Below are 14,662 nucleotides of genomic sequence, written 5' to 3'. Positions count from 1 at the left end.
TTAAAGATAAACAAATAGCCTCCCCCCAAAAAACGTTCATAGCATTAAACTTTTGAGAAGCATGGTGGAGGGATACAGGGGGACCAGAGGTGGTGATCAGGCAGTCTGGTTGACTGGTACAGGATGCAGGACCTCCATCTTGGCATGGCTGGCCTTCACACTGGCCACTCTCTCCTGGGCTCGGAGGAGTTGGTTGGTGTACTTCGTGGCCAGATAAGTGTCTCTGTTCACTCTGGATGTAATGGCCTCCTCCTTTAGAGACTGTTGCCTATAATACGTAACAGCAAACACGAGAATGGTCCCACTTTAAAATAACTTCCAAGGCTTTATGAAGCCTTCATAAACCATTTATAACACATTCATAGATGCCTCAATTATCAATAATCATGCCATGCTAAATAGTGCCTTCGGGAAAGTATTCAGACCCCTTGACTTTTTCCACATTTTGTTACTTCACAGCCCTATTCTAAAATGTATTAAATATTTTTTTCCCTCAGCAATCTACACACAATACCAATATTGACAAAGCGAAAACAGGTTTTTAGGCAAAAAAAAAAAGATAACTTATTTACATAAGTATTCAGACCCTTTGCTATGAGACTTGAAATTGAGCTCAGGTACATCCTGATCATCCTTGAGATGTTTCTACAACTTTACAGTGCCTTGCGAAAATATTCGGCCCCCTTGAACTTTGCGACCTTCTGCCACATTTCAGGCTTCAAACATAAAGATATAAAACTGTATTTTTTTTTTGTGAAGAATCAACTTACAAGTGGGACACAATCATGAAGTGGAACGACATTTATTGGATGTTTCAAACTTTTTTTAACAAATCAAAAACTGAAAAATTGGGCGTGCAAAATTATTCAGCCCCCTTAAGTTAATACTTTGTAGCGCCACCTTTTGCTGCGATTACAGCTGTAAGTTGCTTGGGGTATGTCTCTATCAGTTTTGCACATCGAGAGACTGAATTTTTTTTCCCATTCCTCCTTGCAAAACAGCTCGAGCTCAGTGAGGTTGGATGGAGAGCATTTGTGAACAGCAGTTTTCAGTTCTTTCCACAGATTCTCGATTGGATTCAGGTCTGGACTTTGACTTGGCCATTCTAACACCTGGATATGTTTATTTTTGAACCATTCCATTGTAGATTTTGCTTTATGTTTTGGATCATTGTCTTGTTGGAAGACAAATCTCCGTCCCAGTCTCAGGTCTTTTGCAGACTCCATCGGGTTTTCTTCCAGAATGGTCCTGTATTTGGCTCCATCCATCTTCCCATCAATTTTAACCATCTTCCCTGTCCCTGCTGAAGAAAAGCAGGCCCAAACCATGATGCTACCACCACCATGTTTGACAGTGGGGATGGTGTGTTCAGGGTGATGAGCTGTGTTGCTTTTACGCCAAACATAACGTTTTGCATTGTTGCCAAAAAGTTCAATTTTGGTTTCATCTGACCAGAGCACCTTCTTCCACATGTTTGGTGTGTCTCCCAGGTGGCTTGTGGCAAACTTTAAACAACACTTTTTTTATGGATATCTTTAAGAAATGGCTTTCTTCTTGCCACTCTTCCATAAAGGCCAGATTTGTGCAATATACGACTGATTGTTGTCCTATGGACAGCGTCTCCCACCTCAGCTGTAGATCTCTGCAGTTCATCCAGAGTGATCATGGGCCTCTTGGCTGCCTCTCTGATCAGTCTTCTCCTTGTATGAGCTGAAAGTTTAGAGGGACGGCCAGGTCTTGGTAGATTTGCAGTGGTCTGATACGCCTTCCATTTCAATATTATCGTTTGCACAGTGCTCCTTGGGATGTTTAAAGCTTGGGAAATCTTTTTGTATCCAAATCCGGCTTTAAACTTCTTCACAACAGTATCTCGGACCTGCCTGGTGTGTTCCTTGTTCTTCATGATGCTCTCTGCGCTTTTAACGGACCTCTGAGACTATCACAGTGCAGGTGCATTTATACGGAGACTTGATTACACACAGGTGGATTGTATTTATCATCATTAGTCATTTAGGTCAACATTGGATCATTCAGAGATCCTCACTGAACTTCTGGAGAGAGTTTGCTGCACTGAAAGTAAAGGGCCTGAATAATTTTGCACGCCCAATTTTTCAGTTTTTGATTTGTTAAAAAAGTTTGAAATATCCAATAAATGTCGTTCCACTTCATGATTGTGTCCCACTTGTTGATTCTTCACAAAAAAATACAGTTTTATATCTTTATGTTTTGAAGCCTGAAATGTGGCAAAAGGTCGCAAAGTTCAAGGGGGCCGAATACTTTCGCACGGCACTTTAATTGGAGTCCACCTGTGGTAAATTCAATTGATTCGACATGATTTGGAAAGGCACACACCTGTCTATATAAGATCCCACAGTTGACAGTGCATGTCAGAGCAAAAAACCAAGCCATGAGGTCGCAGGAATTATCTGTAGAGCTCAGAGTGGCCTCCATCATTCTTAAATGGAAGAAGTTTGGAACCACCAAGACTTCCTAGAGCTGGCCGCCCAGCCATACTGAGCAATCGGGGGAGGAGGGCCTTGGTCAGGGAGGTGACCAAGAACCCAATGGTCACTGACAGAGTTCTAGAGTTCCTTTGTGGAGATGGTTGTCCTTCTGGAAGGTTCTCATCTCTGCAGCACTCCACCAATCAGGCCTTTATGGTAGAGTGGCCAAATAGAAGCCACTCCACAGTAAAAGGCACATGACAACCTGGTCTGATGAAACCAAGATTGAGCTCTTTGGCCTGAATGCCAAGCGTCACATCTGGAGGAAACCTGGCACCATCCCTATGGTGAAACATGTTAGTGGCAGCATCATGCTGTGGGGAGGTTTTTCAGTGGCAGGGACTGAGACTAGTCAGGATAGAGGCAAAGATAAACAGAGCAAAGTACATAGAGAGCCTTGATGAAAACCTGCTCCATAGCACTCAGGACCTCAGACTGGGGCGAAGGCTCACCTTCCAACAACCCTAAGCACACAGCCAAGACAACGCAGTAGTGGCTTCAGGACAAGTATCAATGTCCTTGAGTGGCCTGGACTTGAACCCGATCTAGCGACGCTTCCCATCCAACCTGACAGAGCTTGAGAGGATCTGCAGAGAAAAATGGGAGAAGCTCCCCAAATGCAGGTGTGCCAAGCTTGTAGCGTCATATTCAAGAAGACTCAAGGCTGTAATCACTGCCAAAGGTGCTTCAACAAAGTACTGAGTAAAGGGTCTGAATGTAAATGTGATATTTCAGTTTTATTTTTTTCAGAAATTAGCAAAAATGTATAAACCTGTTTTTGCTTGGTCATTATGGGGTAGTGTGTGTAGATTGAGGGTAAAAATGATTTAATCAATGTTGGAATAAGGCAGTAACGTAACAATGTGTAAAAAGTAAAGGGGTCTGAATACTTTCCCAATGCACTGTAGGTGGTAAAAAAAAGGGTCTGTTATAACATGTATATATTATTATTCTACATTTCACATGAAGCAGCTACAGTATTTAGGCTTTATAAAGGGTTTTAAAATCATACTGAATGACAATAATAAGATTGAGGTAAGTTTAGAGGTGATCCTCTTGCTGACCCTACAGTACCTGTCCTCTATGCATCCCATTATGAGTTCCCTCTGAATCCGGGACTGCTGCCTGCTGCTGGCAACCATGACACTCCTCTCCTGCTGGGTGTGACTCTGCCTCTGCCGCACAGCATGCCTGTTGACCGTCTTGGACAGGAAGGCATGCTGCCTGCTGAAGGCGACAACCATGGCCCGTTCCGATGCACGCCTCCTCTTCTCCTCCAGGAACACAGCGTGTCTCTGCCTGACCTCCTGCACCTCCCTGTCCCGGCTAGCTCTCAGCAGGGCCAGGGCCCCCTCCACCTCCTCCTGCTCCTTCTCTCTCACCTGGAGCACTACCTCCCTACGGGCCTCCAGGAGGCCGTGGCGCTGGCCCTGGGCGCCCTCCCTCCGAGCCTGGGAATGGGCCACCTGCTTGGCCCTCCTCTGCAGGGCCTCGGCCTGCTCCCTCATCCGGTAGGCCCGCTGGATCACCTGGAAGGGGGCAAGGCTGATGGAGCCAAGGCAGCGACCCATCAGACGCTTCTCGGCATTGATCAGGGGTGGTCGAGGTTGGGGCCGCTTGGGTGGCTCGGGACGCTGTGTGTGGAACAGGCGGATGGCGCTGCGGATGTCCCGTCCCCCCTGTTGCCGGGAGATGAGCATGTTGCTGACAGGCTCGACCTGGTGGACCAGAGCCTTGAAGCCGATGAGGCGGAAACACATTTTCCCAAGCTTCTCTTCATAGAACTCCTCTGCAGCAGTGAAGTCTGATCAGAGACAGACAAGATCATCACAAATGTACTCTAATAACAACACTATTGTGATGATTAGAATGGTCATACTGGATGGAGTCTAATGTTACTCTTACATCTACATACCAAATGACACCCTATCCCCTATATAAGTCCTTGGTCAAAAGTAGTGCACTATATAGGGAATAGTGTGCCATTTGAGATGCAATCCTACCTCTTTTCGCCTCACTGTGCTTGGCTCTGTTGGACCTCATGGTTTTACTGTTCTGAAGGGTGTTATGCGGAGGACTGATGTCTTTCTGTTTCTTGGCCTCTAAAGACGCCTGGCTTGTCACCACCTCTTGTATAACCTGTCAAACAGGGAAAAAAACACTTCTTTAGTTCACATGTAATTACATATATTGCATGGGGAAATGCATGGGAAAACGCATGGAGAAACGAAAATAGCTGTCAGAAAAACATGTTAACTTTTTACCTCTGGGCTACCAGCCTGCACCAATTTCTTCAGATTGACATACAATCTCTTGATTTTCGCATCTTGTTCCTCGTGCCTCTGGAAAACGTTCTCAGATCATGACAAATATTGTTTACTAAAACAGAAACTCTACAAATATTATCAGATGTTTGCCTAGTTGTTTATTTTTTAAATGGTTTCACAATGACAGTATTCATATACCTTATGGCTCCGGGCAGCCGAGCGGAAATGGAGGAAAACTCGCCTCCCTGCGGACCTGGCATCCTTTCACTCCCTCCTCTCTACATTTTCCTCCTCTGTCTCTGCTGCTAAAGCCACTTTCTACCACTCTAAATTCCAAGCATCTGCCTCTAACCCTAGGAAGCTCTTTGCCACCTTCTCCTCCCTCCTGAATCCTCCTCCCCCTCCTCCCTCTCTGCAGATGACTTCGTCAACCATTTTGAAAAGAAGGTCGACGACATCCGATCCTCGTTTGCTAAGTCAAACGACACCGCTGGTTCTGCTCACACTGCCCTACCCTGTGCTCTGACCTCTTTCTCCCCTCTCTCTCCAGATGAAATCTCGCGTCTTGTGACGGCCGGCCGCCCAACAACCTGCCCGCTTGACCCTATCCCCTCCTCTCTTCTCCAGACCATTTCCGGAGACCTTCTCCCTTACCTCACCTCGCTCATCAACTCATCCCTGACCGCTGGCTACGTCCCTTCCGTCTTCAAGAGAGCGAGAGTTGCACCCCTTCTGAAAAAACCTACACTCGATCCCTCCGATGTCAACAACTACAGACCAGTATCCCTTCTTTCTTTTCTCTCCAAAACTCTTGAACGTGCCGTCCTTGGCCAGCTCTCCCGCTATCTCTCTCAGAATGACCTTCTTGATCCAAATCAGTCAGGTTTCAAGACTAGTCATTCAACTGAGACTGCTCTTCTCTGTATCACGGAGGCGCTCCTCACTGCTAAAGCTAACTCTCTCTCCTCTGCTCTCATCCTTCTAGACCTATCGGCTGCCTTCGATACTGTGAACCATCAGATCCTCCTCTCCACCCTCTCCGAGTTGGGCATCTCCGGCGCGGCCCACGCTTGGATTGCGTCCTACCTGACAGGTCGCTCCTACCAGGTGGCGTGGCGAGAATCTGTCTCCTCACCACGCGCTCTCACCACTGGTGTCCCCCAGGGCTCTGTTCTAGGCCCTCTCCTATTCTCGCTATACACCAAGTCACTTGGCTCTGTCATAACCTCACATGGTCTCTCCTATCATTGCTATGCAGACGACACAAAATGAATCTTCTCCTTTCCCCCTTCTGATGACCAGGTGGCGAATCGCATCTCTGCATGTCTGGCAGACATATCAGTGTGGATGACGGATCACCACCTCAAGCTGAACCTCGGCAAGACGGAGCTGCTCTTCCTCCCGGGGAAGGACTGCCCGTTCCATGATCTCGCCATCACGGTTGACAACTCCATTGTGTCCTCCTCCCAGAGCGCTAAGAACCTTGGCGTGATCCTGGACAACACTCTGTCGTTCTCAACTAACATCAAGGCGGTGGCCCGTTCCTGTAGGTTCATGCTCTACAACATCTGCAGAGTACGACCCTGCCTCACACAGGAAGTGGCGCAGGTCCTAATCCAGGCACTTGTCATCTCCCGTCTGGATTACTGCAACTCGCTGTTGGCTGGGCTCCCTGCCTGTGCCATTAAACCCCTACAACTCATCCAGAACGCCGCAGCCCGTCTGGTGTTCAACCTTCCCAAGTTCTCTCACGTCACCCCGCTCCTCCGCTCTCTCCACTGGCTTCCAGTTGAAGCTCGCATCCGCTACAAGACCATGGTGCTTGCCTACGGAGCTGTGAGGGGAACGGCACCTCAGTACCTCAGGCTCTGATCAGGCCCTACACCCAAACAAGGGCACTGCGTTCATCCACCTCTGGCCTGCTCGCCTCCCTACCACTGAGGAAGTACAGTTCCCGCTCAGCCCAGTCAAAACTGTTCGCTGCTCTGGCCCCCCAATGGTGGAACAAACTCCCTCACGACGCCAGGACAGCGGAGTCAATCACCACCTTCCGGAGACACCTGAAACCCCACCTCTTTAAGGAATACCTAGGATAGGATAAAGTAATCCTTCTCACCCCCCTTAAAAGATTTAGATGCACTATTGTAAAGTGGCTGTTCCACTGGATGTCATAAGGGGAATGCACCAATTTGTAAGTTGCTCTGGATAAGAGCGTCTGCTAAATGACTTAAATGTAAATGTAAATGTTATGACCCTTTTCATCCATGTCTGCAAATTAAAGTGGAATAATGGAGGCCATATAAACTCGATTGAGTGTGTGTTTCATTCGAGGAGTATCAAGTGTCTTAAAGTAGGAGTACTGATCTACGATCAGGTCCCCCCTGTCCATGTAATCTTATTTATTATGATCTAAAAGGCAAAACGGATCCTAGATCAGCATTCCCACTCGGAGCCGGTTGACACAGCTACATTGCAGGGTGTAATGAAATGATTGTGGGTCCAAACCTGCAGGTGCTGTTTAGCTGTACACTCTTTGACCCATGTCTCTCCCTGGGTCTGTTGACTGTCTGTCTCCACAGAGGGGATGGGGGACAGATGGACTCTGATGCTGAACCTCTCCCGTCTCGGCACAGCAGGGACAAGTCTGACAGAATAAAAACAGATAACATTTCAGTGAAACACCATGACACAGAATACACAAGGAAAGAGAGGTGATTGTGTGCGGTCAATGAGCTATAGGAAAATGATCTCCTACATGAGGCTTTGGTTTCATATATAAATTAATTCTTTAAAGGGATAATCAGAAGTTGAAACAATAAGTGTTCTCCGCGCCACTGTTTTGGTAAAAAGCTGAGGGATGGGACTGGAAAAATGTAATTACACTCAAAGGACTGACCATCAATGATCTAAAAATTAAGAGAATTAACCATGTTTTGAGGCTATACAGTGTTTGTTTACATTTACTTTGTTTAAAAACATTGGAGTAAAACAAGCTAATATTTGGGGTTCTGATGGGGTGCGACAGTTCTATTCTTCAAGAATCAATGGGTACATATCATTAATTTATAAGTCAAAATATTGATGTAGCAACTGCTGATTGCCCCTTTTATGGAATACTTGTGTCAATTTTCATTGAACAGTATGGCAACATTAAATGCTTTACCCAAGCCTTTTTCTGGTCAGATGTCCCCTGATCCATCGTTGGATGATCAATGTTGGAGAATAAACGGACTGGATCCTATTGACCTCTGATATAATCTTATGGATTGCTCTCATTTCACTCTGATAAGGCCCCTGGATGAGACAATTTAAATGTTTATGGGAAAATGATGGAGGAAACACCATGGATATAACATGGGAAACACATTTCAAATGACATCAAGGAGCACAAGAAGGCCTACAAACCATCTTAGCTGCTGGATAGAGGTTCAAGTAAAAATGGTGACAGAGGGTTTTGAAATGCAGAGGGAGGATCCAGTTTTCAATGATCTCCTCGTCAGAGACCACAAAGTTATCCAGAGCCTTCAGTGACCAGATGCTGTTGATGATGCAGTGTCTGTAGTTTCCTTTTAGGCTGAGCGGTGTGTCGTAGAGGGTCAATGCTGTGAGGTTAGGACAGCCTGACAACCCCTCAATGTTCTTTCGAGTACCAATGTTGTTGTCATGGAGATGGAGCAGCTGGAGTCGTCTCAGGCTGTCCCAGAACACTACGCCGGGGAGTTGGGTTATCTGAAAGACAGATGGAATACATCTATCTAGCTCTGGTCCAGGGCTTTACTGTCCATTCCTCTATTAATGAGTAGCAGTAACACCCTAGACCAGAGCTAGACTACATCATGCTCACATTTCATATTCTGAATGCAAGGCATCTGCAAAATTCCAAAGAAAGAGAGCAAGATATAGTATTAACCATGATGTTTAGTATGATATAGCATATAAATGGTTTTACTACAATCAGATACAGACAGTATCAATCAGGTATATCAAAGGAACAAGATATACCACTCAAATCAAGTGAATTGAGTCATATCTAGGTCTCCCTCAGAAAGAGATATTTTGATATCATTGGGATTTCCTGGTTATGTAAAGGTAAGGCCTTAATTAAGTAAAAGGTACCTGATTTCCTTTAAGATCCAACTTCACTATATGCACACATGCGATGAGAGCATCTATCGTGGATATAAAATTGTCTGCCAAGATGCATACTCTTAGTGACCTGCAGCTTCCTACATTATCCAGGTTTTTCAGCAGTAAGCAGCTCAGATTGACCATAACAACCTGTTGAGGGTCAGTCTCTTTCTCCACTAGGTCCAAACCTGGTCCCTGCCCATGGCTTAATATAAGGGACTCCGAGCAGGTCACTAGGTATTTCCTTTGGGCATCAAGTGAATCCATTTCTTCAGTGCTCTTCACATTTTCCCTCTGATTTGAAGAGGCATATTACACAGGCTAGTGGTCATAATACAATAGTAGCCTAGCCACATTTGTTTTAAAAAAACGGAACAAAATTAATAAAACTTAAAGTTAGCACGTAGAACATAGGATCATGAGTTGATTGTAAAATATTTTCGATTTCATATGTGAATTTTGCTCACTCTTGCAGTGCTGCAGTCTCTGTGAACTGCAAGGTTTTCATGTTGTCATGGATACAGTTAATATGTACATTTGCGCTGTGCGGAAGCGTCAGACAGAAAGCATGGTGTGTTGACCGTGCGTTTCTCGCTTTGCTGTCATCCGAATAAAATAGGTGTTATCATAAACTTTTGGCCAATGTCGATATCGACAACTAACTGTATATAAGACGGGGTTATTGGCTATTTAAACGTCTGAAAGAAACGAACGAATGACTAAATGTTGGAAATTAATGTTCATCTGAATGTAGGCTATGAATTGGATTGCATTTATCATTGAACATTTAGCACACACATTTCTACAATCATCACAAATTGGGGCCTGAGCCCTGAGAGCCTGAGGTTCGCTGGAGATACATCGAGTTGTCTGTCGTCTGTGGAATGCCTGTATGTTCCCTGTGTGCCCGGATATGCTTGACTCGTTCTCCTCGACTCTGGCGGCGTTGCAGGCACTGCAGCCTGGCGTATCCACTGTCCCACTGCCCCTTGGCACCAAGCTGAGGTCTCTAAAGGAGGCCCTGCAATCTAAACACCTGGAGAAGATGCTCAAGTATAGGAAGAGACTCATGGAGGACATGGAGAAGAAGAAAGGGAGCTGACTCTGAACTATAGTGATAACTATGCTAATATTGCTTCTAATACCGTTGTTCCTTTATAATCATGATAGGAATTATTCTGTGTTAAATTGAACTGAAATATGGATACAATGTGGTGGGTTCATGTTAATAATCAACAGGTGCATAGGTTGGGTCAGCTGTTTTGATATTTAAGATTTTTGGGCATATTTAAAAATGTGTCTATGGGGAAATGATATGGTATTGACAATCAATTTTGTAATAATGACTGAAAATAATTGACAAAAAGCTTTCAGAGTTGTGTGCCTCTTCATTGTTCGAAGCTAGTATGAGGCATCATAGCCATCAGTTCTGATTCCATTTCTATGTGCATTCCACTGGTGCTCTGCTCTATTTTTGAACACAAGTGTAAGGGAACGGCTCTTGACATCCTATGCAGAGTTCTACAACTGCACCATCGAGAGCATCCTGACTGGTTGCATCACCTCCTGGTATGGCAACTGCTCGGCATCTTGGCGCTACAGAGGGTAGTGCATCACTGGGGCCAAGCTTCCTGCCATCCAGGACCTGGCAGTGTCAGAGAAAATACCCAAAAATAGTCCAAGACTCCAGTCACCCAAGTCAAATCAAATCAAATGTATTTATATAGCCCTTCTTACATCAGCTGATATATCAAAGTGCTGTACAGAAACCCAGCCTAAAACCCCAAACAGCAAGCAACGCAGGTGTAAGCATTTCACGGTAAGGTCTACTACACCTGTTGTATTTGGCGCATGTGACAAATAAAGTTTGATTTTAGTTATGTATAGGTAGTGGCCTATTGGCAAGCAAGTAGTCAATGATGTCATACTGGCATCCCTATAGGTTTCACCAGAGAGAATGTGGGGAATGAGAATATCCACCACACAGAGACCATTATGTCAAATTGGACTGGGACATGGTCCGTGGCAACTTTGTGATGTTTAGATGAAGTGGAAGGCTAAGCAACATGGATGCCATTCCATAGGTCCTCATTCTTCAAATAATTTTACTTAATAATCACTGCAAGGAACAGGAGTACTCTTCTGTGGTCAAGCTGTCAGTAGTTAAATCCTAAGACAGTTTCCTTGCAATTCTGACTACATTATTTAGTTTTCAGGCCATCAAGCAGTTCAAACAACTTAAAAAATCATTGAAAACTGACCGATGGCTTGTGCAAGACAATATAAGGTAATGGCCACCTGCTGTTTGAAAAGAGCAATACACACACACTGATCAGTTGTCATAGTGGTCAGGCATTCCTCTCAGAGATGTATTTATTTTTAGCCCTCTGCCATGATCCCTCTTTATCTGGTCCTGCTCTATTGTGGCTGAGATAGGGATAGTGTTACTGCTTCACTCCTCTGCTCCACCAAACTATACAACGTACACAGGAAGAAAATAAAAAAATAAGAGGTTCAATGGGGAATTATAAATCAAGACCAACTCAGACATGTACAGGTAATGGCTTGTTCTCGTTCAGTGTTTTGTGCTGTCTAAGAGAGTATATGTCAGGGTCTAAATATGTACTATAGAATCCTATTAAGAAGCATTGCTTTGAAGAACGTATACCCAATAGGGTGGTAGTAACTTTTGCTGCCATTTTTTTTTTACCTTCAATTCTTCCTTTGGTAATTAAACTAGGATATAGAAAACTTACATTATTTAACATTGGGGTGGCAGGGTAGCCTAGTGATTAGAGCGTTGGACTAGTAACCAGAAAGTTGCAAGTTCAAACCCCGAGCTGACAAGGTACAAATCTGTCGTTCTGCCCCTGAACAGGCAGTTAACCCACTGTTCCTAGGCAGTCATTGAAAATAAGAATTTGTTCTTAACTGACTTGCCCAGTTAAATAAAGGTTAAATAAAATTGACAGAACAAGTGACAGGAAATGCATTCTATAGATGTACTAAATCCCTTTCAGGGTGTAAACTATGGAAAGTGTTTCAGCTTTTTAAAATTAAAGTACCTCAGTCACAATCTGGCTAATAGCTCACTAAATTATGCTATGTCTATGCTAACACTGGGCTAACTCCCTTTCTGAAGATGAGTGGAAGAAGAAGGTGAGTGAGTCATACTCTGTGATCATCGAGAGGCTGGAGGATGACCTACGCATCAAAGACAGCGAGCTGACAGACCTCAAACAGGTCTTCAGGTAACAGAGGCCCTCTGTGATAAAAGCGACACATTTATTCTCTATTCAGTCTTTCACATGTCATGTTATAACATCATAACATGCCAAACATGTTATGATAATGACTTCAGGTAACATTCGCTCTCTATGAAAGTGATGCATTCATCCCTATTCAGTCTTTCACATGTCAGGATATGACATCACAGAAATGTTATGATTGTGACTCATGCCCATTCTCCATATACATGTCACAGTTCTAGACAATGTCCGAATGTCTTCTGGGTTGATTATTGCTGTTTTATTAAATGCATTATACGTTTTACATCAGTGTCCTAATTATGGTGTAAAGTACAGAGTAATAACTATTGTAATTACACATTTTTACACTCGACTTACATTCGTATTTGTATTTGGATAACTCAGCTCTGATGAAGCTTTCCAGAAAGTGAACTTGAATTACCGGACAGAGAGCGGACTGTCCCTGTTGCATCTCTGCTGCATGTGTGGCGGTATGTACGATTATTACTATTAATAACCTCTTACCAAAACATTACAGTGTTACATATGCTGCTGCACTCTTGGCTTGATGCCCATGGGCTCATTAGCTTTGATTGTGCTCCAGTGTTTTTTTTTTAGCCTGGTCCCAGATCTGTTTATGCTGTCTAACCAGCAATATAAACTGGGTGGTTCGAGCCCTGAATGCAGATTAGCTGAAAGCCGTGGTATATGAGACCATATACTACGGGTATGACAAAACATGTATTTATTTGTACCACAAACCAGATGAGATGGCATATCGCTGCAGAATGCTGTGGTAGCCATGCTGGTTAAGTGTGCCTTGAATTCTAAATAAATCACTGACAGTCTCACCAGCAAAGCACCCCCACACCATCATACCTCCTCAATGCTTCACGGTGGGAACCACACATACAGAGATCATCCGTTAACATACTCTGCGTTTCAAAAAGACACAGCGGTTGGAACCAAAAACCTCAAATTTGGACTCATCAGACCAAAGGACAGATTTCCACTGTCTAATGTACATTGCTCGTGTTTCTTGGCACAAGCAAGTCTTTTCTTCATGTTGGTGTCCTTTAGTAGTGGTTTCTTTGCAGCAATACGATCATGAAGGCCTGATTCATGCAGTCTCCTTCCCTGTGGCGGTACTCATGATAGCCAGTTTCATCATAGAGCTTGATGGCTTTGCGACTGCACTTAGAAGAAACGTTCAAAGTTCTTGAAATGTTCCGCATTGCCTGACCTTCATGTCTTAAAGTAATGATGGACTGTTGTTTCTCTTTGATTATTTGAGCTGTTCTTGACATAATATGGACTTGGTCTTTTACCAAATAGGGCTATCTTCTGTATATCACCTCTACCTTGTCACAACACAACTGATTGGCTCAAACGCATTAAGAATTAAGAATAATTTACTGTATAACTACTATATTACGTATTGGATCACACAAAAATGTAACTTTTACATTACCATGTAGTTTATCAATAAAATGGTCTGATGGTGATGTGGATATACTCGGTATCCAAAAATAAATACATGATTTCACTCCAATACATTTTTATAGAAACTTTACAAAAATAGATAAGATCTTGCTACAATGGAAAGGAAAATGCCTTTATATTTGTGGAAAAATCACCCTGATAAACTCTTTGGTCATATCTCAGTTTACCTATTTGTTTTTGGCCTTGCCCACACCTAACGAACAGTTTTTTAAAAATGTATTAGAGAAAAAAATATTACATTTTATTGGAACGGCAAGCCAGATAAAATTAAACAGGCCTATTTATGTAACGGAGATGACTTCGGAGGGCAGAAATGATAAAATATTAGAGCATTAGACCTCTCACTAAAGGCTTCAGTCATACAAAAGTTATACTTAAATACGAACTGGTTATCTAGCAAATTAGTAAGAACGTCTCACCCTATGTTTAAGAAAGGCCTTATTCACTTTATTCAGATTACAACCGCTCACTTTCAGTTATTTACATCTCCCAAATATCGCTATTTTTAAATAATCCACCAGAAAAGACAGAAGAAATAATATAACAAATATTGTGGTTAAACTCAAATATAACAATTGTTAAAAAAAACACATTCTTTTTAGAAAAGAAAAAACACACTGCTCTACCCAAAATTACAACCAACTAATTGCATCAATACCGCAAAAATGGAAGAGGAATGTGGAAGGGGGAAAATGTAAGGAACTTGTCTGTCCGCCATGCATTAAAGACCAAAATTGGTTAAAGAAAATTGTGATGAATAAAAAACTATTCCAGTTTCATTTAAGGATTTAAAAAAATTGACAGCCATACCATATAGATTGCCAAATTGTTGGATTTTTAACGTACCGATTCCATGGCACATGGTTTATGAACTTATACGTAAAACGATCCTGGATTCAATAATCAATAGTATAGTAATACTTTTAGCAAAAAGGTTTATTTTCAATTTACAATCTGTAGAAACAATAAGAATAGAAAGGTTCATAACTTTTGTGAAACTTCACAGCACAAT

The 14,662-nt window shown here is 43.2% G+C and overlaps 2 protein-coding genes across 3 annotated transcripts in view; one reads left to right on the top strand and one right to left on the bottom strand.

Annotated features, from left to right (window-relative positions):
* Window positions 1-48: 48 nt before the first annotated feature.
* On the bottom strand, window positions 49-9,362 carry lrriq3 (leucine rich repeats and IQ motif containing 3). The gene is made up of 8 exons (XM_035757548.2): window positions 8,888-9,362; window positions 8,177-8,500; window positions 7,935-8,065; window positions 7,277-7,415; window positions 4,769-4,846; window positions 4,508-4,643; window positions 3,579-4,308; window positions 49-268 (listed from the first exon to the last, which is right to left on the bottom strand). Exons 1-8 carry the CDS (start codon window positions 9,164-9,166, stop codon window positions 97-99), a joined length of 1,989 nt encoding a protein of 662 aa, XP_035613441.1. The 5' UTR covers window positions 9,167-9,362; the 3' UTR covers window positions 49-96.
* Window positions 9,363-11,314: 1,952 nt separating this feature from the next.
* The window catches only part of tnni3k (TNNI3 interacting kinase), a 56,904-nt gene continuing 53,556 nt past the window's right edge, over window positions 11,315-14,662 (top strand). For both annotated transcript variants that reach the window (XM_035757547.2, XM_035757545.2), the window contains exons 1-3: window positions 11,315-11,456; window positions 12,042-12,150; window positions 12,553-12,638. In XM_035757547.2, the coding sequence (XP_035613440.1) occupies window positions 11,417-11,456; window positions 12,042-12,150; window positions 12,553-12,638 (235 nt within the window). In that variant the 5' untranslated portion in view covers window positions 11,315-11,416. The remainder of the gene's footprint in view (window positions 11,457-12,041; window positions 12,151-12,552; window positions 12,639-14,662) is intronic.

The sequence above is a fragment of the Oncorhynchus keta genome, chromosome 22 (genome assembly GCF_023373465.1).
Source record: "Oncorhynchus keta strain PuntledgeMale-10-30-2019 chromosome 22, Oket_V2, whole genome shotgun sequence".
NCBI lineage: Eukaryota > Metazoa > Chordata > Actinopteri > Salmoniformes > Salmonidae > Oncorhynchus > Oncorhynchus keta.
This window is presented reverse-complemented; position numbering and strand designations above follow the sequence as displayed.

Excerpts from the sequence above, each read along its gene's own strand:
- lrriq3 (XM_035757548.2), bottom strand. The coding sequence starts at position 9,166 with ATGGATTCACTTGATGCCCAAAGGAAATACCTAGTGACCTGCTCGGAG. Across the intron at positions 7,416-7,934 it reads CTGACCAGAAAAAGGCTTGG|ACTTGTCCCTGCTGTGCCGA; the intron begins GTAAAGCATTTA and ends TTATTCTGTCAG. Across the intron at positions 269-3,578 it reads ATGGGATGCATAGAGGACAG|GCAACAGTCTCTAAAGGAGG; the intron begins GTACTGTAGGGT and ends TACGTATTATAG.